At 36.6% G+C, this 24,111-nt stretch overlaps 1 protein-coding gene across 2 annotated transcripts in view; it reads right to left on the reverse strand.

Annotated features, from left to right (window-relative positions):
• The window catches only part of SPAST (spastin), a 50,457-nt gene extending 32,249 nt beyond the window's left edge, over nt 1-18,208 (reverse strand). The window contains exons 1-3 of one of the 2 annotated variants that reach the window (XM_081069058.1): nt 17,476-18,208; nt 4,799-4,885; nt 2,287-2,370 (exon numbers count right to left, since the gene is read on the reverse strand). In XM_081069058.1, the coding sequence (XP_080925184.1) occupies nt 2,287-2,370; nt 4,799-4,885; nt 17,476-17,884 (580 nt within the window). In that variant the 5' untranslated portion in view covers nt 17,885-18,208. The remainder of the gene's footprint in view (nt 1-2,286; nt 2,371-4,798; nt 4,886-17,475) is intronic. The other variant, XM_081069059.1, reaches the window with a different exon arrangement.
• Between the last annotated feature and the right edge of the window lie 5,903 nt (nt 18,209-24,111).

A 24,111-nucleotide genomic window follows, 5' to 3' on the forward strand; every position in this document is an offset into this window, starting at 1 on the left:
AACTGTCAATCTTCCCCTGCTGGAATATAAACTCTATGAAGGAGGGATCTTTGTCTATATCCTAAGTACTAAAACATGGTAATCACCCAATAAATATTTGCTGAGTTGAATACTGAATGAAGCTAAACTAAAGGAAAAAAAGGGTAATCCCCAGGTATACCAAGATGCTGATGCCGAAATTATCTTTTTATCTAGAGTAGATTTTGTGGTTAAGCTTTGCTCTAAATTTCACTATCACTAAATTGAAGATACATTAGTCGCCCTTACCCACAGTTTCACTTTCCAGTTTCAGGTACCCACTGTCAACTGATGGATGAAAATATTACATGGAAAATTCCAGAAATAAACAATTCATAAGTTTTTAATTGCACACTATTCTGAGTAGTGGGATGGAATCTCGCACCAACCCGCTCCATCCTGATTAGGACATGAATCATCTCTTTGTCCAGTGTAACCATGCTGTATATGCTACCCACTCCTTAGTCACTAAGTAGCCATCTTGGTTATCAGATCGTCATGGTATCACAGTGCTGGTGTTCAAGTCACCCTTATTTTACTTACTAATGGCCCCAAACTGCAAGAGTAGTAATGCTGGCAATTCAGCTATGCCAGAGAGAATCCACAAAGCGCTCCCTTTAAGTTAAAAGGTGAGTATAGTAGAATAATATATTGAGAGACTATATTCATATAACTTTTATTAGAGTATGTTGTTATAATTGTTCTATTTTATTATTAGTTACTGTTGCTAGTCTTTTACTGTGCCTAATTTATAAATTAAACTTTATCATAGGTATGTACATACAGGGAAAAATATACTATATATAGGGTTTGGTACTATCTGCGGTTTCAGGTATCCACCGGGTGGGTGGAATCCATTTGGAACACATCCCCTGCAGATAAGGGGGAACTACTGTGTATGATATATATAAACTTTTAACAAATTCATCAGACTGCATTCTCTCAAAACAATCTGTATGGAGAACTCTCAGTATCATTCTTCATTCTAATTAGATACCATTGGGCATGCCACCTCTGAAAAGCTCCATTTCTTAACCAGCACATAATACACAAATATGCTCTACTATGCACTTTTACACAGCTCTTTTTTTAACTGGCGTTGGTATACATAATCCCAGATTGTTTGAGCTCTCAGAAGACAGGAATATGTTGATGCATTCTATCCCAATCCCTGTTTTTTAAAGTAACATCTTTCACGAATGGGTACATAGCACTTTTGAGCATGACAAGAGACAACGACATCCAAAATACTAATTCTTTTAATGTCTAGCTTTTATAGTGATCAAAGCTCTATATTCAACCATCAATTACAGAGAAGAGACAGAAGAACATAGATACCATGGAGAAGCATGCAACAAAAATCAGACTGTAGGAAACACTATATGGCAAAGATCTGCTTCATTAACAAATAAACTCCGAGAAAAAGAAAAGTAGATGGACTTGTGTACTAAGAGACATATTATATGGATCTTCTTTAGATCCTGATTCAAACAATTACAAAAAACAATTAAGTTATTTAATTAAAAACAGTAAGTTATTAAGTTATGACAAAATGGCTGGATATTATAGATTATATATAAATTATATTTGGACACTGACCATTTTTTTAGCCATCACATTTAATATTGAAAGAAATTATTGATTATTTTTTAGGTGTGATAATGGTATTTTGGCAATTTATAAAGCATCTTTATCCTTTAGGGATACAATATGAAATAATTATAAATAATATAAAAACATGTCAGAATTTGTTTCAAAATAATATGAAGTAGAGGAAAGTGGAAAGGGATATAAACTGGGGTTGGCAAACTTTTTCTGGAAAAAGTCAGGTAGTAAATATTTAAATATTTTTAAAAGCTACATATTAAAAGCCTTTGACAGCTGTGTGATCTCTCTGTAACAACTATTCAACTCTGTCACTGTAGCATGAAAGCAGCCAGATGACATATAAAGAAATGAGAGTAGCTGTGTGTCAATTTATAAAAATGGGCAGTGAACTGGGTTTAGCCCTTGGGCTGTAGTTTGCAAGCCCTTGGTATAAATAAATCAAGGACTGGCCATGAGTTTATAATTATTAAAGCTGCGTATTGGATAATTATCATTATACTCTTCTATTTTCTATATGTTAGAAATTATCTGTAAGTTAAGAAAAAAAAAGCCTGGATCACATTTCAAGATCACTGGTCTATTTCCATCTGTATTTAAAGTTTCATTCAACACACATTTCAGATACATCTCATTCCAATTATACAATTCATTAATTGATACCTAGAAGTTGTAAACGGTCCTTGGCCATAACCAAATTAGTCATCATTTTAGCTTGAAGGCGTCTAGCTCTTTCACACTGTTCACCTGAAAGAAGAAAAAAAATTAAAATATCCATGTTTCCCTACTAATAATGCTTCCGGATAAAATATCACCCCAACTAATCTCATGGGGAGTCACAGTCTTTATAAAGAAATTAAGAAAATATTATTTTCAAATAATAACTTTTCAAAAATTGGTTATAGTTCCTTATGTTGGTTTCATATCTACTGTGGTTATTTCATGGATTTCGAGACATATTTTTTCCCTACATTTTGAAATCTCTGAAATCAGGATGTATTTTACAACCACTGCCAACTTACTAATGCCATCAGCCAGGTTACAATCATTAACAGTTTGTTACTGCCTGTGCATGTGCAACTTTGGTCATAGACAAGATATTAACACTGCTGTTATAACTATGTCTAAATAAGGTCAGGAGAGCATATTTAATAAGGTTTAAAATTCAAATTCTATGTCATAAGAAGAGTATGTGTCAGTTTAATTGACATAGTTGCTTTTTCCTATTAGTGGTAGAATTGAAGGCATTTTTGATTCAGTAATATACTATTTTTCCTATAACCAACTCATTTTCTTCGAACTCTTCTATAAAATTGACAAAGAACAGCAAACAAAAACAAAAAAAAAATATTTTGTATATAATTCACAAAGTCATACTCATAATCTCATGAAAGTCTCTAATGCCTAACCTCCCATATTTACTTGTTCTATTCTGCTCTATTTTATGCAGAAGACCAGTAGCTAGAGTAGTCAGAATAAGAGGAGAGAAAAAACATGGTAAATATTGGACACGATGTAATTATTGGGAGATTAGTGGTTATATATAAGTAGTAGAGTCAGCCAGCGAGGCAACAGACACCCACTGGGTGGGCTGATCTATAAGGCTAAGATTTCTAGCCTACGTATCGTAATTTTAGTTTCTGATTTTATTTTAGTTACAATAAACTGAAGTTTTTTACTTATTTAATAGTGGTACCTACTTACTACACAACAGTCACAGCATAGTATTTAAGAAGTCAGGCTCTGGGACCGGCCCAGTGGCTCAGGCGGTTGGAGCTCCGAGCTCCTAACACCAAAGGCTTCAGGTTGGATTCCCACATGGGCCAGTGGGCTCTCAACCACACCAGTTCAACTCCTCGAATTCCAGAAGGGATGGTGGGCTCTGCCCCCTGCAACTAAGATTGAACACGGCACCTTAAGCTGAACTGCTTCCCGGATGGCTCAGTTGGTTGGAACGTAGGCTCTCAACCACAAGGTTGCTGGTTCAACTCCTTGAGTCCCTCAAGGGATGGTGGGCTGTGCCCCCTGCAACTAGCAACGGCAACTGGACCTGGAGCTGAGCTGCGCCCTCCACAACTAAGACTGAAAAGACAACAACTTGAAGCTGAACGGCACTCTCCACAGCTAAGACTGAAAGGACAACAATTTGACTTGGAAAAAAGTCCTGCAAGTACACACTGTTCCCCAATAAATTCCTGTTCCCATTCCTAAATAAAACAATAAAGTCCTATTCCCCTTCCCCAATAAAATCTTTAAAAAAATAATTCAGGCTCTGAAGTTGGACTACCTGGGTTCAAATCCTGGCTCTATCACTCGCCAGCTATGGGGCTGTAGGCAAGTTACTTAACTTCTTTGTACTTAAGGTTATTCATCTGAAAAACAATGGTAACAGCAACAGCCTCAGAGTGTGGGGTTGTGGTGAAAATTAAGAGATAATACATATGAAGTGCGTACAATGCTTGGGCACATAGTAAGTGTACAACAAATGTTATCTATACATTTAAAGATAATATTAGACTCTAATGTTTTATTTGAGATAATAGAAAAGTAAAGATGAGAAATAACTGCTTTGGTTTCAAAAAGTCAAGTGTGAATCAAAGTTAAGGCATTTACAGCTCATATTCTAACATGCACTCAAGCATTACCCATAAATGCAAAGGGGAGTCTATAGATTAACCACTTCTTCCCTGCCTCAACAATGAGGAAAAAACTAAGTATGAAAAATATGGCTAAAGGGGCAGCCAGTTAGCTCGGTTGGTTAGAGGGCAGTGTGCTCTTAACAAGGTTGCCGGTTCGATCACCGCACGGGCCACTGTGAGCTGCGCCCTCCACTAGATTGAAACAATTACTTGACTTGGAGCTGATGGGTCCTGGAAAAACACACTTGAAAAAAAAGGAAAAAAGAAAAATATGGCTAAAAATAGGGCTAAAACATCACCAAGAAGGATACAGATGATATACTCGTTTTTGCCTGACTGTTATAGGTAATCAAGTTTGAGAATAACTTGGTTATAACTTCATTTTTAGCATAACTAATAAAGCATTAACTGTAAGTCTACAATAATAACAATTAAAAATCTGTTAAATACCTTTAAGATAAATGGATCTGAAATCAGGGCAATCATGTGAATATAATTTGGGATGACTACTAAACAAATGTAACATACAACCTTACCTTGCCCTGTAACTGTGACAGCTATTCCTTTTTCTAGTTCTTCAACACCCTTCTTATACCATTCCACAGCTTGCTCCTTTTGTCCTGCTTTAAAATAGAAATAATTATTTGTATATATCACAAGTATAAAGAATACACTAAATATTTCCCAAAGTATGCTATTAGATGATACATGAAAAAGACAGTTGTGATCAAACAAGTCTGAGAAATATTATATGACTTCTTAGGATTTTCAGCATCTTAATGTAGATATGAATTTCCAAAAGGGGCATTTAGACTTCAATGTTTCTCAAAATTTTAAGGCTGTAAGTTCTTTATTTATTCATCATCTCATGGTATTGATACTTATAACCATTTTGAATGCTATACTAGGGAGAATGTATTTTAAATAACTGGTTTTAAAATATATACATGACCTCAATAATAGTGAGAAAAACACTGTTTAAATGTATTTAAATTTGATGTAATATGTTTATTGTTCGATGCCTCTTTTCTATAGCTTTTATTTAACAAATAACTGCAAAATGAGAATTGCTACATGAGATTACTACAAATGTGGCATTTAGTAACACATTTCTATTTTCTTTGAAACAAACGACTGGTTTATAACATAAATTCTTACTCCAAGTTAAGCTTAAAAAGGATCTAAAAATTCAACATATCAACATGTATGTAGGATATTTCTGTAAAGTGATAACAATTATATGAAAATCTCATTGTTTTTGAAAATTAATTTCTTAGTCCTTAGAATCTGCAAAGCCTCTAAGTGGCTAATACAGAGATACAGTCAAGTTATGGTAAGAATCACCTATTAGAACTGTGTGTTTCATTTTCTTCTGAACTCATTTCCCTATTTAATCAAACAAAAATTCCCATGTCCTTTATTAATATTTGAAATTTCAAAATCAATAAAATATCATGACTCTCTTGATAACATAGAATAAACATAGAATACTACACACAACTAAGAAATGCTGTTCCTTTATAAGTGGGGTTCCACCTACCTCTCTATCCCTTCCTCCATCCTAAAAATAAATCACTAACTAAACTCAGCCCCTGGGACAGGGTAATTTCTTATGTATTATAGTGCCATTAGTATTTTACATAATGTCTAGTTCAGAGTAAGTGCTCAACTACTTGATAATAGCACTACTTGATAAGTAAGTGCTCAAGTACTTGATACCAACACGTGAAGAAATTATTAAGATTTGTTGTAAGTCAACTCAAATGGTTTGGATGCTTACCTTCTTATTTTTCATAAAGAAAACACCTGTTTATATGTATTTTTGTTATTTTAATTTGAAAGAAGGGGAGAAATGACAGAAAATAGTAAAATAGCATTTGCATTCTAGACTTCTAGTGGTGGGAATATTGCTAATAATGTCACATTTGCTTAAAATTTTAAAAAATAAACTGCAATCTAACAGATTAAACAGGAGTTCCTTTTTTGTGCCTCTTCCCATTCCAACGTCCGTTCCCTTTTGAAAAAACACCATCATAAATTCAGTGCATACTTTTCTAGTGCATCTTTTTCTGTTGTTCCTGTTTTATTTGTATTGTTTTATTTAAAAAATTTACATTGCTTTTGAGATTTTTGTTGCTGTATAGAGATCTAGTTCATTCATTTTTGCCTTCTGTACAGTATCCTGTATCATCCCATAATTTATTCAACAACTTAAATAAAAGATATTTAGGTTGGTTCCAGGTTTTCAGTATCTCCAATAATGCTACAATAAATGTACTTGTGCCTGTCCCGTCCTGCAATGTACAAGTTTCTCTAGGGTATACGCTTAAGAAGTAGAGTTGATGAGTCACAGTCCACCACAGTCTCCATTCACCAGAAACCTACAAACTGCTCTTGGAGAGTGCTTGTGCACTGTGCCAATTCACACTCCTAACAGCAGTGTATGACAGTTCTCATTGGCAACATCTGAACAAAAAGTTTTAAGGAGTTGAGTACATTACTGTAGGCAGATGAAATGACTGATTACAAATAAATTCACAGCTCAACAATTACCAAATTGCCTAATATTCTTTGGTAACAGGTAGTTGGTTTACTGCCTTATTTGAATCTCACAAATCAGCATGATACAAAATGCATAGATACTTCTTTCCTAAAAATAGAAGACTAGTGGAGAAAGGACAGACATATAGGCCAATGGAACAGAAGAGAAAGTCCAGAGCTAGATTACATTCTATCACTGACTGACTTTCCCGGAGATGACTAGGTAATTCACTGGAGGAAGAACAATCTTTTCAAAAAAATGATGCTGTAATAATGGACATCCATATGCAAAACTTTCACATGCTATACAAAAGTTAAATTTAAATGGATCACAGACCTAAATGTAAAACGTAAAACTATAAAATTTATAAAAGAAAATATAGACAAAATCCTTTGTAATGTTGGCTTAGCCAGAGACTTGTTAGAACATAAAAATTCATGAACAGTAAGAGAAAAAAACTGATAAACTAAACTTCACTAAAATTAAAAGCTCCCGTTCTTCAAAACAGAGTTAAGATGATGAAAAGCCACAGACACCTATACTGGGAGAAAATATTTGCAAAACAATATGTCTACTAAAGCACTTATCACCAGAATATATAAAGGACTCTTACAATACAATGATAAAAAATTAACTTATTAAAAAATAGTGGTCAAGAGATCGAAACATACACTTTACCAAAGAAGAAACATAAAAGGCAAATAAACACAAGAAAGATGCTGAACATCATTAGTTGTTAGCAAACTACAAATTAAAACTACAAGATACTATTATGTACATAATTTAGAATGGAAAAGAAATTACAAGATAAAGCATAAATGGACCTCTCATATGTTTGTAGGTGTAAATACAAAATGGTACAGCCATTGTGGAAAAGGGTTTAGTAGTTTCTTATGACATTAACACGTATTTACAACATGACCCAGCAATCCATTCTTCCACATATTTACCCAAAGAAATGAAAAGATTAAAGACCTATACATGAATATTTACAGTAGTTTTATTCATAAGAGCTAAAAACTGGCAACAACCCATATATCCATCATTTAGTGAATAGATTAACAAACTGTAGTACATCCAAAGAATACTACTCAGTAATAAAAGGGAACAAACGACTGACGCTTGTAGAAATATGGATGAATCTTAAAAACATGTTAAGTGAAAGACGTTAGACACAAAAGGCTACATATTATATGATTCCATTTATATGACACTCAATGAAGACAAAACTGTAGGGACAGATCAGATCAGAGATTGCCAGGGGCTAAAGGAAGGAGAGGGGACTGAGCACAAAAGGGCAGAGGAAGCTTTTGGAGTGATAAAATATTCAATATATTGATTGTAGTGATCGTTACCCACCTGTTTGTAAAAATTAACTGAATTATACACCTCTAAAAAGGGTAAATTTTACTATCTATGAATTATACCTCAATAAATCCGATTTTTAAAAAGTGCATTATTCCGACATTTATGTATATGGATAACCGCTGTGATTTAGATTATAATACCGGAACTAAAATTTTGATTACAAGAGGATTAGAAGAGAAAAGCTAGAAAAATATTTTTTAAAATACTGTTTCAAGGATTGGAGTTTTCAAAACAATGAAAATTACCAAAATGTGGAAAGGAGAAAAGCCAACAGAAGTGAGCCTGGCATTTGGGGCACTTTTCTGCTTGAAGCAACTGCCAATTCTGAAACAAAAGTGATCGAGAAACTAAGCAGAGCTTTCACCAGGCTCATGGAACTAAGTTAAACAATGAATTCCAGGGCATGCCCAGGAGAAGTAGTGGCAAAGATCCATGGATTTTGGTTTGGACCTGCATTATTGAAGAGTTATGAACTAGGCCAGACTGCACAAGGGCTGAAACCCATATTCAAATCAATTTAATCCCTTAAGGTAGGGGAAACTACAGCCCATAACTTCCACTGATCACCCTTCTGACTACATTATAGCAGAAAATAATCAAACCTTTCAACGGTCTCTAGCACAGAAAAGGCCTTCAAGATACTTTAAATAAGAGTTACTAGTTTCCCTTACACATTTCCCTCTTACCCCTATGGCTCCAAATAACACTCAAACTCAACTAACCAGACTACACCAAATCAAGAAAGTTGGGATGAAAGAAACTTACAATCACTTATTGTATTGAAAATATTAGCCAATAATTTGAACTACAAGTAAACTACATACCATGTTTCCCCGAAAATAAGACCTAGCCGGACAATCAGCTCTAATGCCTCTTTCAAAGCAAAAATTAATATAAGACCTGGTCTTATATTATATTATATTGCATTGCATTATATTACATAAGACCGGGTCTTATAGTAAAATAAGACCTGGTATTATATTATATTATAGTATAGTATAATATAGTATATTATAGTATATTGTAGTATACTATAGTATATTATATAAGACCGGGTCTTATATTAATTTTTGCTCCAAAAGACGCATTAGAGCTAACTGTTCGGCTAGGTTTTATTTTAGGGGAAACACGGGTCAATGGCCCAAGGGTCAAATATAGTCAGCTGCCAGTTTTTGTACATACAGCTTTGCTGGATCACACTCACTATAAAAGAGTATTAGGCAGTTGTGACACAGAGCTTAAAAATTTACTAAACAACCCAACAAAACAATCAAACCCAATGCAAAAATGAGCAAAGAACCTGAATAGACATTTTTCTAAAGAACATATGCAAATGACAAATAAGCACATGAAAATATGCTCAACATCGTAGGACATTAGGGAAATGTAAATCAAAACAATGATGAGATACCACTTCACATTAGGATGGCTATATTATTTTTTTAAAAAACCTTAAAACTAACACATGTGTAGAGAAATTAGAAACCTTTTGTGCACTGGTGGTGGAATGTAAAAATGGTACAGCTGCTAGGGAAAACAGTTTGGCAGTCCCTCAAAAAATTAAACATAGAATTACCGTATGATTCAGCAATTCAACTCCTAGGTAGGTATTCAAAAGTATTGAAAGCAGGGACTTAAGCAGAGACTTGTACATCAATGTTCATAGCAGCATTATTTGTAATAGATGGAAACCCAAATGTTCAACAGATAAACAAAATGCAGTATATACACACAATGGAATATTATTCAGCAAATTAGTAGAGACAGAAAGCAGAACAGAGGTTATCAGGAACTGGTGGAGGGGAGAATGGAGAAAGGGAAATGGGGAGTTACTGTTTAGTAGATATGGAATTTCCGTTTGGAATGATGAAAAGTTCTAGAAATGGATAGTAGTGATGGTTGCATAATGCTGTGAATGTACATGTCACTAAAATTATACACTTCAAATTATTAATTGGCACATTTTATGTAATCTATGTTTTACCACAATAAAAAAAATTACCAAATGATCCATTATAGGCAGTTTGCTGATCCCTGGTATACAGCAATAAATATGAATAAAATACTGCCACATGCAACATCATGAATTAATCTGATAAGCATAATGTTCAGCAAAATAAGCCACACACAAGAACATATGATTCCATTTATAAAGCTCAAGATTAGGCAAAATTGATGTAAGATGTTACAAGATTTGTAGATGTCTATGCAGAGCATGGGGAAAGGTGAGTGAGTGGCCCTCCCAATCATGAGAAAGGCAGGCTTCTGGAGTAATATTTTATTTCTTGACCTGGTGGGGTTTCAAACTGCTGTGTGCAATTTGAAAATTCATTAAGCAATATATTGTATTAATTGTGCACTTTGTGTATTTTAAAAAAGCATACTTAAAAACTGAAAAAATAGAGGAAAAAGATCAGACATATTGAAATGGAAAGAGTGCCAATACATTAAGTGAAAAAAGTTATAGATTAGTTTGTATGTAACACGTTTTTTTTCCTCTGATGAATAAATATTTATCTTTGTATAATTAGACAAAGTCAGGAAACTTGTTAGTAATCATCTCTCTAAGGGTAAGATTACCGATTTTCTCTTTTTATATTTGTTCATTATATTTTAAATATGTGTTACTGAACAAGCAACAGAAATACTAAAAACATCCACCTTTAAACAGATAAGTATAGTAGACTAATTTGTGAATTACCTACTGCATCTTCATTTCTGTATTAGTGGTAGCCACGAGACAAGTCAAAACAAGAGTAGTTTGGGGTAGAGAGAGATGTGTGTTTACAAGTGAGTTAGAAGACTGAGATTTAAGTCGTTGCTCCATGATTTAATAGCTGTATGATGTTGGGAAAGTTAGTATCTCTGAGCTCCAGTCTCCTTACCTAAAAACAAGGTAATATTTCTTTCACGTAACTCTGAGTTGTGGCAAAGATCAAATGAAAAGGGTACACAGTAATACTTTAAATAATAAAGAGGTATGTAAACATTACTTTTACTATCTTTATCATACTTGTATTTAGTAAATTTGTTGATTAACTAATTTAAATCCTTGTACTCCTAAACTGTATGAACTATTATATGTTCCTGAATTTTGCTCATTCAAGTTATACAAAGCCCACTGCTTTCTTTTCCTTATCTAATTTAGTCCTTCTTAAGTATCTGTTTACAAACAATTCCAGGTAGCAAATACATCCATTTTCCTACACAATTTTCTGCTAGTAACTTGCAAGTGTCACAATTAGCAGAGTAACAGATATCTTTAAAGATCTTGCAGATTTTAATATGTGCTAATCCTCAATAAACCACAGGGATCATGAAGCATCAGCCTAACAGTCCCTTAATTCTCTCATAGTTTTCTATTACAGAAAGGATACTTTCTAATTCAGCAAAACGGTCTAATTCAGCAAAACGGTCGTATTTGCTTCCATTTTTAAACTTCAAGGTTTTTTTTCTGAAGTAAAGACTTATTTCCCTATTAAATGGGACTGTTTTGAATCCCATGTAAAGAAATCATTTCAGTTTGGGACATCTTCTTTAAACTTTAAGAATGTTGATTAATTTATCTTCTTTAAAGTCTTTTGAATTTATCATGTGTGGTGGGTAATTTTAATTTCCTTCTGTGCATTTTCTGTATTTTCCAAATTCTTTACTAAGAGCTTGCATTATGCTCACATATGAGCACAAAAAATTCATTTTATCTCTTTTGTAATAAAAAGCTAGGATACTAAGTGAGGAGTGAAGTTAGAGGGAGACTTCCATCTGCTTTTTTGTGAAGGGTCACAATAAGCAAAAGTATTTTTATACTTTAAAAGTAATTCTTCCCCAAATCTCATTTACACAGCTGCTGTTTCCTAAAAAGGGTAATGTAAACTAGGTATCAAGGTTTAACAGTGTTCTAATACAACCTCTAATATAATCTTTAAAGGATTGTTGGATTAATAATAATAGTTCCCATTTTCTGAGGACCTACTATGCACAGACACTAAGCATTTTACAAACATTATCTCAGTGTAAGTAACTTGCCCAAGATCCTTTGTAGTTGGAATTCAAATGTCAATTTGGATAAGAGGCACTGCAATTTAAAAAGGATAAAATCGGACCCTCAAAGCTGAGCAAGAGGAAAGCAGCCCTGACATCCAGAAGCTGGCCTATCAGCTAGGGCTTCTTTTCCCCCAAAATAAGACCTAGCTGGACAATCAGATCTAATGTTTCTTTTGGAGCAAAAGTTGATATAAGACCCGGTCTTATTTTACTATAAGACTGGGAATAATATAATACAATACTAGGTCTTGTTAATTTTTGCTCCAAAAGATGCATTAGAGTTGCTTGTCCGGCTAGGTCTTATTTTTGTGGAAACACGGTAGGAGCTGACCTGGCATTACAGCTAGGCCTTGGTGTTCTGCTGAACATATTCTGTTGAACATAAACAATTTCACACAACATAACATCACACAAAGCCACTCTATAATCATGTCTAAACACAGACAAATCGTGAACAATGTCCAAGCCATTAAATACCAAACATCCCCCTCTTCAGGCTCAGGAGTGCTTCTTAACCAATTAATTTTAGCCTAACCCTGGTTTTACCTCTTTCTAGATCAGATTTACTAAGATACTTAATCACAGAATTATCCTTACTTCCTGACAGCATCCAATCCAGAGGAAAACGCTGCTGCTTTAAATCCTCTTCAAAATCACCTAACACAAGCCCAAATTCTTTGGGTTCTTTCCAGCACCCTTTTCCTGAGATACACCACATCTTGGTTTCCCAAGATGTATGTTCTCCCTGTTAAAATAAGTAAAATAGATCCCACTGTTAAACAACAGGTGTGTCCCTAGTGACGGCTGACTGAAAGGGATCGATAAAGCCCACTTAAGAACAACAGTTAATTCTCTCCCTTTCTATTGTAGCATAAAACATCTTCAGAACAACAGAAAAGATGTGAATAAGTGTAGCACGTCTATGCTATACCCATATAGCTGTCAAACATTTAACAGTCTCCAAGAAAATAATAGATTTTGACATTTTTCTTTCCTCATTTACTAGAATGAACAACTGCAGAATGTGAGTATGCTCAAAGATGTTTCATTCTATAGGATATCTAGCATAAGCAATTGTAAGTCACAAAGCAAAAGAAAAAAAAGGCTACATCAGCATATTAATACCTTCACTGGTATTATATAGGTCAAGGAGAGGAAAAATAGTAGAAAAGTAGAGCATCTATACTTTGCCAGAAGTAAAAAATCCAACTACTATTGAGTAGAGCAACCACCGTTGGGGAAGAACATGGTGGAAAGGGGCAGAAAGGGTTAGGGAAGATCTTTCTTCAATAATTTAATATTCATTTACTGATTATCTCTTGTTATTAGAATGACTTACAATAATCTTAGGAATCTAGTTAACAGATGAGTTTTACAGGTTTTAACTGTATGCTACATTAGGAAAAATATAAACTGCAATAAACAAACAACTAAAAACAGAATAAGAAATAAAGCTCCTGACAGTGGCTACCTTTCTATCTCTTTGTGCAAATACCACTAAATATTCTTGAAGAGAAATGTGAAATGTTTATCATGTATTTAATAAAAGGTAAAGTTATTCTCTGGGAAAAGTATATTATCTGAATGTCCATCCATCAGAATAATTCTTTTCTTATTCTACTGATGTATACTTTAAAGCCCAAGAAAATTGTCTGAAATCAATCCTTTCAAAATGGTGTCCAGTAGTTTTTAGGAGTAAAAGAAAGTATACCAAATCTGACACTTCTGATTTCTGCACTCTATTTTCACCTTCTAAAAATGGATGTGGTTAGGCAAGCATTTTGTGTGTGTTTTACATAAAGTCCAAAGGTAAATAATATGGAATTACAAAATTATATGGAAATCAACTTTTTATATAACCTGCTGTTTTCATATAAACTGACTAGAAATAAGTCAAAAAGGATTTTATTTAGATAATTTTTGTCCTTGATGCCAGATTCTTCAGCCCTACAACATCCTGAGAAACTGTCTCTCTCTGTATACAACATTCTGGACCCTTACTGTCAAGTCCTACATACCTGAGGTAATCCAACCACACCTAGAGAACCTGCACCGCTGTACTACCCAGGATATCTCAGGCTTGTCTACCTGCAGGAGCCATGTGAAACATGTTAGGTCATACATATCCTGGTTAATCCAAAGAACCAGTTACAACCTCCTCTTTTCTCCCAAGTATACAAGGGACTCTGCATCACAAAACAGAGAACCTGCTTAGTATAAAACAAAAAGTATAAAATCACAAGTCTGTTCACCTAAATGCTGTTCCTGGTTCTGCTACAGTGAATTTACTCTTTAAATTTCAGTTTCTCCACATATACAATGGATATCATGGGTTATGTTTTCCAAGGATGTTCAACAATTTAAGACAATATCCACAAAACTATTTAATTCCTTGAAAAAATGAGGGATACATAATATAAATGAAAATATATACACATTTATTAATCACATATGCGTATGTTGTCTTAACAGATCTCACTGAAGAGGAAGTGAGTTTTTCTCAAATAACATGTGGAATGCAGAGCTGTGAAAATTAACTGGTATCCAATAAATGTTTGCTTCAATGAATACACCTCACATAGCCTTATATTAGGTAAATACAATTTGCTGTGTTATTCTTCTCTAAGATAGTCTGGTTAAAGACAAACTTAGGCCTTTATGAAAATTCAGTATCAAAATTGAGTATGCTGTAAGAAAGAATGAAATCCAAAATAAACAGTCACCACATTGACCTCATTTATACACTATTTTATTAAAATGAGATTTAATTTGGCCTTTATTATTTCAAGGCACCAAATGTTTCAATTAACAACACTGTAGTCTGAAATAACTCACTTTACCTGATGAAATAAAGTGGGTCTCAGAACATTTAGAAGCTAAGTCAAGTTGCTAAGAGAATGGCAGTACATGACATTACAAGACCCTTAATGGTTTATTAGAGTTAGGAAAACTTTGAAGACTGCCTATCCAGTTCATTTCTATTTGTTTGCAGATATCTATACATATATGTATGTTTGTTGTTGTTGACATATATTTTAATGCAGTGTGAAAAAGGGAGAATGAAATTCTCTTGGAATTAAGTTCTGTATTGTCAAGGATGGCTCTGAGGCAAAGAGACTTCAAATGTGAATTCTTACAACTGGATTAAGGCTGAAGTACAAAAATTTTCAATATGCTAAAGCAAAAATTCAAGATAGAACCATGACAATATGAACTCTGTTTTACTTCATTTTTATAGGAAAATGAATGTATACTAATTTTTTTGTTTGAATTTATTTTCTCATATGATTCATCAGTTATAGAATTCAAACTGAAGTTATCATAGCCTATTCTGATGTCCACTTTAGAAATTAATGCATAAATAAAACAAAAGCCTTTGAATAGAAACATCAGTAGAAAGAGGGTGAAATAAGGGGCACATAGATTGCTGAAATATTTATACTTAAGGAAATATTTTAGGAGGATTTAAATATAATATATGCATATGTGATACTCAAAGATAAATCACTAGCATGAAACTCAAGGTCTGAATTCTACTTCTGTCACGAATCCTCACACAGAACTGATTTTTCTGCAAATCTAAGAGCCTAGGGTCTTTTTTCTTTTCCATACCTAGGTTTTCCTTGCCCTCTCCTCTTATCCTACCTCCCAACACCCACCACCCAGTATTAACTAGAATTTTATTTTCTGGCATTCTCTTCCTAAACACAACAATTAATCTACCTTTAAACATATTTCCTCTACTCAAAAACATCTTTTGACCTAGATTAATCAACTTCAGAGGACCCTATTGTAATAGGGTACTGCAATCAAACAGTGCTTCTCTAGGAAAGGACGATGGTACCCTTCTTCATCCTCCCCAAGAGATCCTTGGATGTTCCTAAGGGGTGGTAAAGAATGAAGCAGTTAACAAAACACTTCCTTCCAGAAATACATGGGTATTTTTTCTTAAGTGTGTCTCCTTCCTTGAACCCTCTTAACCTCCACTCCGTCCTTACACTCCAAAACCATGAATCACTGCCTTTCCTTATATCCTACTTCTTACTACCTCACCCCACCAAAGAAATAGGTTTCAACAAAATTGAAATTCTAGAACAGTTTCTGGAGTTGATGGTGCAGATTGACTTTTTTTTTTTAATGTAACTAATGGACAATGCAAGTGAGTACTGAATTGAGGTGTGGCAGAACAGTATTCTTTGGTAGTTAGAGGGAACAGAAAATCTCAGCATACTGGAGTTGGGATGAAAACAGGAATTTTCAAAATGTTATTCTTAATTTCATTTATCATCTTCCATAAAGAAAACTTTCCTTCGCAACTAGCACAGGTTTGGAAGGATCTGCTTTAATCTTTGGAGCCTTAGTTTGTTCATCTGTAACATGCTGCAGTAACAGTACCTTCGCCTCACAGGGTAATTGTGAGGATTAAATAGTTAACACATGCAAAGCTAAGAGCACAGTGCCTGACACACAGAAAGGCTAAACAGCATTAGCTTAACAGGAATCTGAAGGATGTGGCATCTTTGCTTTCGTTCAGAAACATTTTAAGTTTTATCGTAAAATGGCATGTATAAGTTTATCCTGTTCATTCACTTAACATTTTAATTTAGAAACTCAGAGGCTACCTTGGAATACTGATTTAGATAAAATCAAAGTAAGCAGCGGCAGAAGTTTCATGCTAAAACTTTACTGAAAAAATACTTAGGAGTCATTATCCTGATCAAATGACTGTCGTGAAACTTTAAAAATGCAAATTCAGCTGTAATCATATGCAGCTGTTCTTTTCAAAATTAAGTCACCATTTGTTCTTTTTTTTTTTCTGACACTACAGTACTCTGCTTTCATTAAAAGCCTATAACAAGGCACAGCTTCTTCGATATCAAAACCTTTCAGAAACCTGGCTCAAAGGAAGACACACTGTTTACAGTGCGAGAAAGACTCCGTGTGGTCACCCTGGGACAACTGTCACTGTCATCAGCGCGTCCAGACATCTCAGAGAGACTCGGGTCCTGAGAAGGGTTAGGGGAAGGCTGGTGTCTGAAACCAAGTCGCCAGCGAGAGTGCCCCGCAAGGGCAGAGCTTTTAACTGAGACTCGTGGGGGACGAAGGGCTGACCGCGGGGAAGCGGCCTCACGGGGCGGATCAATGCCGGGGGTGCACAGCGCGCTCCCGCGGGGAAGGGACGCAGGTGTTGCCCTCTTTCGGCGACCCCACCAATTCCTTCCCGGCGCCGCCGCCCCTTCCCCGCAGCCCTCCGGTTACCTTTCTCGTCCTCATCGATGCGCAGGGCAACGGAGATGTACTCGAAGGCCTGTTTGTGGAAGGCTCGGACGCGCTCAGCCTCCCCTCCCGGCCCCGGCGCCGGCGGTGAGGCCGACGCCGGCGCGGCCGGGGAGCTCCTCTTGGCGGCCATGAGGGCGCGGGAGAAGCGCTGGCAGAGCCACACGAAGAGGAGCCCCAGGTGGAAGGCGACCAGACGCAGCAGCGCGAAGCCTACGAACAGCGGGTAGGAGAAGTAGTACAGGTTCCGCTTATGCAGCGACTCCGGCGGAGGGGCCGGCCTGGGGGCGGGACGGGCGGGGGCCAGGCAGGGGGGCGGCGGCCGGGGAGGCACCGGGCTGCTGGGGCCGCCGGAGCCTTTTTTCTTCCCTCGTCCGCCCGGAGAATTCATTCACAGCTCCCACTGCCGCCGCCGCCATAACCCGTCTCCCGCAGACCGACGGCGACCAAGGGACGGCTGCGGCCACAGGGACGGCGAGGGCCAAGACCCCCGCGCGCCGGCAGGTCCCAAGAGCTCGGCACCTCCACACGCGGCTCGTCGGCCCCGCCCCTTTCTCCTCTCCAGGCCGGGAGCACAACCCCTTCTCCACCTCCTGCGGTCGTTGGTTCCTGCCCCTCCCTCTCTCCGTCCTCTCGGCCGCCTCCGGTAGCTCAGAGAGGCGGCTGCGCGCGCACGCCGTCCCGTCTTTTGTTGCCCTGAGCTCCTAGTGCGCCTGTGCGGCGTCCGCCCCTCGGTCCCTTCCCTGAGGAACTAAAGTTCCCAGTGTGCAGTGCGGCTCTACGTAATCGGCTCAGACCGGGATTTAACCGCCCCTGGGAGCTCCTCAGCTGGGAACGTTGGTCAGCTCACAGTGGGGACGGCAGCGGTTTGGCGTCGCTCGGCTAGGTCGCAGCGTTTCCGTCTCGGAGTGTCATCGTTTTCTTCTGTGTATTTCTTGTAGCGTTTTCTGCCAATCTTCCGCAAAGGATAATTCACTTGAGTTCTATCTCCAGCAGTAGGTACCAACCAAATCTGGTAATTATCCGAGACGGGTCCAGTAGGAGAGACGTACACACGTCAGGTCACTCCAAACGAAAAATGTTAGCTCCGTGGAATGACGTCCACGATTCCAGAGGTATACATTAGTGCCTGTTTAGATGAAGACCATGTGCTTGAAGAAGGGCATCCGTAAGTTTTGGACCGTGATCATCCCATAGTGCACTGAGGAAACCGTACTGGGCCTTTTTTGAAAAAAAAAAAAAGAAATTCTATTCGCTGTACCTTCCTTTGGGGATCTACCTACACACCTGTGCTGCCCGTGTCCCCATGAGCGGCAAGCGCAGAACCCCACCTCCCCGGTCACAGAAGGAGCCCTCCTGGGTCACTGAGACTCTCCTGGAAGCTGAAATCTTGGGGGGACATACGCTGGGATGGAGGGTGGTAGGAACCGAGTGCCCGCAAGAGCTGGTCTGTCACTTCATCTCGCCGAGCTCCCCAGAGACGCCAGGTTCCTAGACGGGCCACTTGATAATGTAACCTATGCAATAAAAGGACTCAGTCTGTTTCTCTGGGTCTGTTTCTCTTCTTCCTCTCCCTTTCTCCTTCCCTCCTCTCTCTCCCTCCATCTCTCCACCTCTCTCTCTTTTTTCTCGTTTTATTTGGGGTAGTCATAATTGTTTTACGTTACCTAAAACGAAGGAATGCTAACTGACACAACGTCCCCATTGTTTACAGTGTGAGGTTTACAAATGCTTCAGGCCCGCTTCCAAGAATCTCCACGTTCTGGTCTCAACTGCATCTAATTTTTTTCCCCACCACTTCTTCCCTACAAACATAGGCTACTGTAAAAGATAACCATCTCCCTGTTTCTTTCCTGCTTTTCCTCCCTTCGACCCCTTTTCCTGCCTCTGTTTTTTTCTGCAACGCCCTCTCTAATATCTGATTCATTTCAATTCCTGACTTTTCTCTTTTGAGCCCCACAGTACTTTTTGTTGTTGTGTGAAGTCTATTACATTTAAACATATGTCATGTAAACAAGATGTGTGTCACATCTCTGTGATTTAAAATGATACACAGGATCCAGTTTAGGAAAAACTAATGTAACCAGCTCCTCGAAGAACTCTGTGACCCCTCCCTAATTTCAATTTCTTTTCTCCCACTCTGGAGGAAGCCACTATCCTGAATTTTGTGCTCATCATTTCTTTGACTTTTTAGTTTTGCAATGTGTGTAGTTATCTCTAAACAACACAATTTTGCCTGATTTTGACACAATCATACTGCATGTTTTCTTCTTAGTTAGCTTTTTTCTGCTCAATATTTAAGTGTTGGAGATTTCTCCTTGTTTTGTATAATTATAGTACTTTTATTTTCACTGCTATATTCTATTATATAAATTTACCACAATTTATTTTACTATTTAACTGTTGGTGGAAATTCAGTTTGGTGCCAGGATATTTGTTTCCTTATGTACCTAACTTTTTATTTTAATCAAGACATAGCCCAATAGAGTGGTTCTGGAATCAAAATGGTTGCATTCAAATCCCTGCTCCGTCACTTTCTGTGAGCCTGGATTAGTGACAGCTTCCACACCTCTGTTTCAGTTTCCACATCGATTACATAACAGCAGAGAAGTAGGCAGTGCCTGGAATGAAGTTATTGCTTATTTGTTGAATGAAGAATGGCTCTCCCACAAGCTACACATATAAACTAAAACTAAAACTACTGATAAATGTGAGCATTCTTTACTCTTTCCCAGGACTATAATTCTCATTCATTTTTCTTTCCCTTAGAATTGCTTCTCTTCCAATCTCCACTGTCAAAATCCTTCAAGGCTTAACTGTAATGTTATTTTCTTGATTAATCCTTCCCTTCTCACCTCCAGCAGAAATGATCCTATTTTTCAATTCTTATGACAATATGGTTGTGTTACTCGATGGCTCTTTTAATATAGTGCCTTGTGTAATAGTTATTTAAATACTTTATCACCTCCTGTTATAGGTTATAAACTTATTTCAAGGCAGTGGCCAAACTTTATATAATTTGTCTCACTTTCTGCACCTAGCCTGATGCCTTGCTGTTGGTATTCATTTAATAAATATTAATCATTTGAAAAACAATTCAAACATGGTGATTGTTGTAGATATGTTGTTGTGTAATAAGCCACTCCAAAACTTACCGGTTTAAGGTAACAGCCATTTATTTACTTACAATTCTATGAGTCAGCATTTTGGGCTGGGTTCAGCTGGATGGTTCTCATGCCAGCCTTGCGTAGGGGTTATTCATGTGGATGAAATCATCTGATGGCTTGACTGGGGCTGGGTGACCTAAGTATCCTCACGCACACGTCCAGATGCCAGTGGTGGCTATTAGCTGGGGTATATGTCTCCAGCAGGATATTCCAGACTTTTTTATATAGCATCTGGCTTCCAAGAGAGTATGAGTGGAAGCTGCAAGGCCTCTTAAAGCCTAAACTCTAAAGTTGTATAATATAATTTCTGTTGCATTCTGTCATGAAAGCAAATCACAAGGCCTACTCCAGTTTAAGAGATGGGAAAATAAATTCTACATCTTGATGGAGGAGTGGCAAAGTCACATTGTAAAGGGATATACATATACATATATATATATATAATTCCATATAGAATTATTGTGGCATCTTTGCAAGTAATCTACCACCATGATTACATGTAGAATTTTCTTTTACCTCAGGTTCACATTGGAGCTTAGGATGGACCACTCGTCTAAGAAAGCATTTCCCAACCATCTTTCGGAATTATAGAAACCTTCTTAGTTTCAATCATGAGGTAAATTAACTTACTTAAATTTAAGGAGACAACAACAACAACAATGATGATGACTATGATTACTAACATTTACTGAACCCATGTTCTGAGCTAAGCAGTTTAACTTTTACTCTCTTATGTAATCATCACTATTTGAGTTAAGCGATATTGTTTCCATTTTTATTTATTGGGGTGACAATTGTTAGTAAAATTACATAGATTTCAGGTGTACAATTCTGTATTACATCATCTATAAATCCCTTTGTGTGTTCACCACCCAGGGTCAGTTCTCCTTCCATCACCATATATTTGATCCCCCTTACCCTCATCTCCCACCCCCACCCCCTTACCCTCTGGTAACCACTAACCTATTGTCTGTGTCTATGAGTTTTTGTATCTCATTTGTTTCTCTTGTTCTTTTGTTGTTTTTGGTTTATATACCACATATCAGTGAAATCATATGGTTTTCTTTTTCTGTCTGACTTATTTCGCTTAGCATCATACTCTCAAGATCCATCCATGTTGTCACAAATGTTTCTATATCATCTTTTCTTACTCCATTTTTTAAAATAAGAAATTTGAGACTCTAATAGTCTGTTACTTGCTCAACAGCATATATTAGTTAATGACACATTTATTTCAGGTCTTAAGGTAAAAATCTAGGCTTGCTTCTGGAAAAAAACATTTTTATATAATCTGTTTATATTTTATTAATTATGAAATAAATACGTTTTTAGCTCCTGGAGCAGGAGTGATCTTTCATTCCTGGTCATCCAGATGTTGAGTTTCTGGCCTCTGGCTTTCCACTTGTTAAGTCTCTACTATCCAGTTGTACTTAATATTGACTGTGCATTTCTGTACCTTGGCCATTTTTTATTTTTTGGCATGGTATAAATATGGCATTGAGAGTCAGAAAGACTGGGGTTGGTATTCTGGTTCTGCCACTTATTGTGTGATGTGGGACAAGTTCTTTGGTTAACTCCTGTGTAAAATGAACTGAATAAGAATTAAATTACAAAATGAAAAAATAAATCTAAAACCTCCAGGAAAAGTCCTGTAACATTAGAAATCTTTATCAATTGATTTGTTTTTGTCTCTTATACCTACAGTGCCATTTCAGAATTCAGAAAGTACTGGGATCTCAAGTTTTAGTAATCGCAACCCACATCTTCTGCCTCCTGGAATTATATCCCAGTCAAACCCATTTTCTGAATTAACATCTTTCTAAATGTATCTCAAGAAAAATAGTGTGTGAATGTCACCCTGGCCTTCTAATCTGCCTGGACTGAGGATTCTAACCTCAGCCATTTAATCTACAGCGTGACAGCCTCCCTGTTTTCAGATGGTAAGAACTTGCAGGACACTTAATCTTGAATGGAATCTGGGCCAGTGTCACCAGGACAAAAAGGAGGAACTGAGTACTGTGCTAACTAATCCAGGACATTTGGTCACTTTATCACTTTAACCCATTAATCTATTTACGAAGTAACTACCACCAAATAGTTGTTTGGATATTTTAGCTCTACTTCTAAGGAACTCCCTAAATCTTTATCTTGAGATACGCTGGATTATTTGAAGTAGGGACCAATGACAGATGTTAAGGATTAAAACAAAATTTTAATTTAATTTAATTTAATTTTTAAATTAAAAAAATAATAGTAAGTAAAATAAAATGGCATACCTAGAGCCAAGAGAGGAGATGACTGATTTTGAGAAAAGCAGAAAACTTAAAAGAAACAAAAGACATGGTTGAAGGTGAGGGATGGGAACAATCAGGGGATTATCATCCTATAGCTGTGTTAATAAGCAAAAATATAATTATGGAAAATTAATCATTTCCCTGTACTGAGTTCACATTGTAGTACATATTCATTCACTTGTTCAACAAATAGCTATTTAGCTTAGACAACATGCCAGGCAATGAGTAAGGTGCCAGGAATATAGTTGGGAATGAGATCAAGTTTATAGTCTAATGCAGTGGCCCAGAAGCTAAAATAAAAAACTAGCAGCAGTGGTCAGACATATAACATGAGTCCTATGTGTGGGTGTGGAATTAAAAAAATGTACATATGATGTGAATGATGGAGACCATGAGAAACTGGAGTAGCATCCCTTTATAAAATGGGATAGCTGTTACTCAGTTAGCTCTAGCTGATTTTTGCCTTTCAGTGTGGTCTTTTAAAAATATTTCAAGAGAAACCAGAATTCTAATTTTTATGTGAAATCTTCTATTGCCTAGGAGATATGGTTCAAAATTTAAAAACGGACACACTAAAACAAAACAGATACCAGTTTGAGATTCTCTAGTTACAGAGGATTTGTTACTAGTGAAAGTGTGAATGAGCTCATGGTTTTGAAATAGTAGTAGGTGTAAGAGCATAAATTGTTACCCAACCTGCTAAACTTGATTTTAAAGCAATGATTCTATAAATGAATGCTCTAGAATGGCAGTCTAGATCATCAGAGGGTATATTCAATCATCACTGTAAACAAAGTACTTGGGTACATAAATATAATATTACATTTCTATATTTATGGTGGGCAGGGTGTGTTTACTCTAGTGCACATGAAAAGCAAAGTAATGGGAATTGTTAGCACAGGGTGAACATTGGGGCACATAAAAGTTGTTTTCAAGGATGGTTTCTACTAACTGCAGTGGTTTCAGAAGCCTTCTTTATCCTTGAGGACCTTCTCATCTTGTCAGATAAGTTCAATTCCTATGTTCTTGTAAGGATATCTGAGTTTCTCCATTTATCTCTTTGTTAGTGTTTCAGTCTATATTATAGACTGAAAGCGTCGCCCCTCCCCACTTTGCTTAAATACTTATTCTTTGTTCAATACCAATCCAAAGATAAC

The sequence above is a fragment of the Rhinolophus hipposideros genome (assembly GCF_964194185.1).
Source record: "Rhinolophus hipposideros genome assembly, chromosome: 12".
Taxonomy (NCBI): Eukaryota; Metazoa; Chordata; class Mammalia; order Chiroptera; family Rhinolophidae; genus Rhinolophus; species Rhinolophus hipposideros.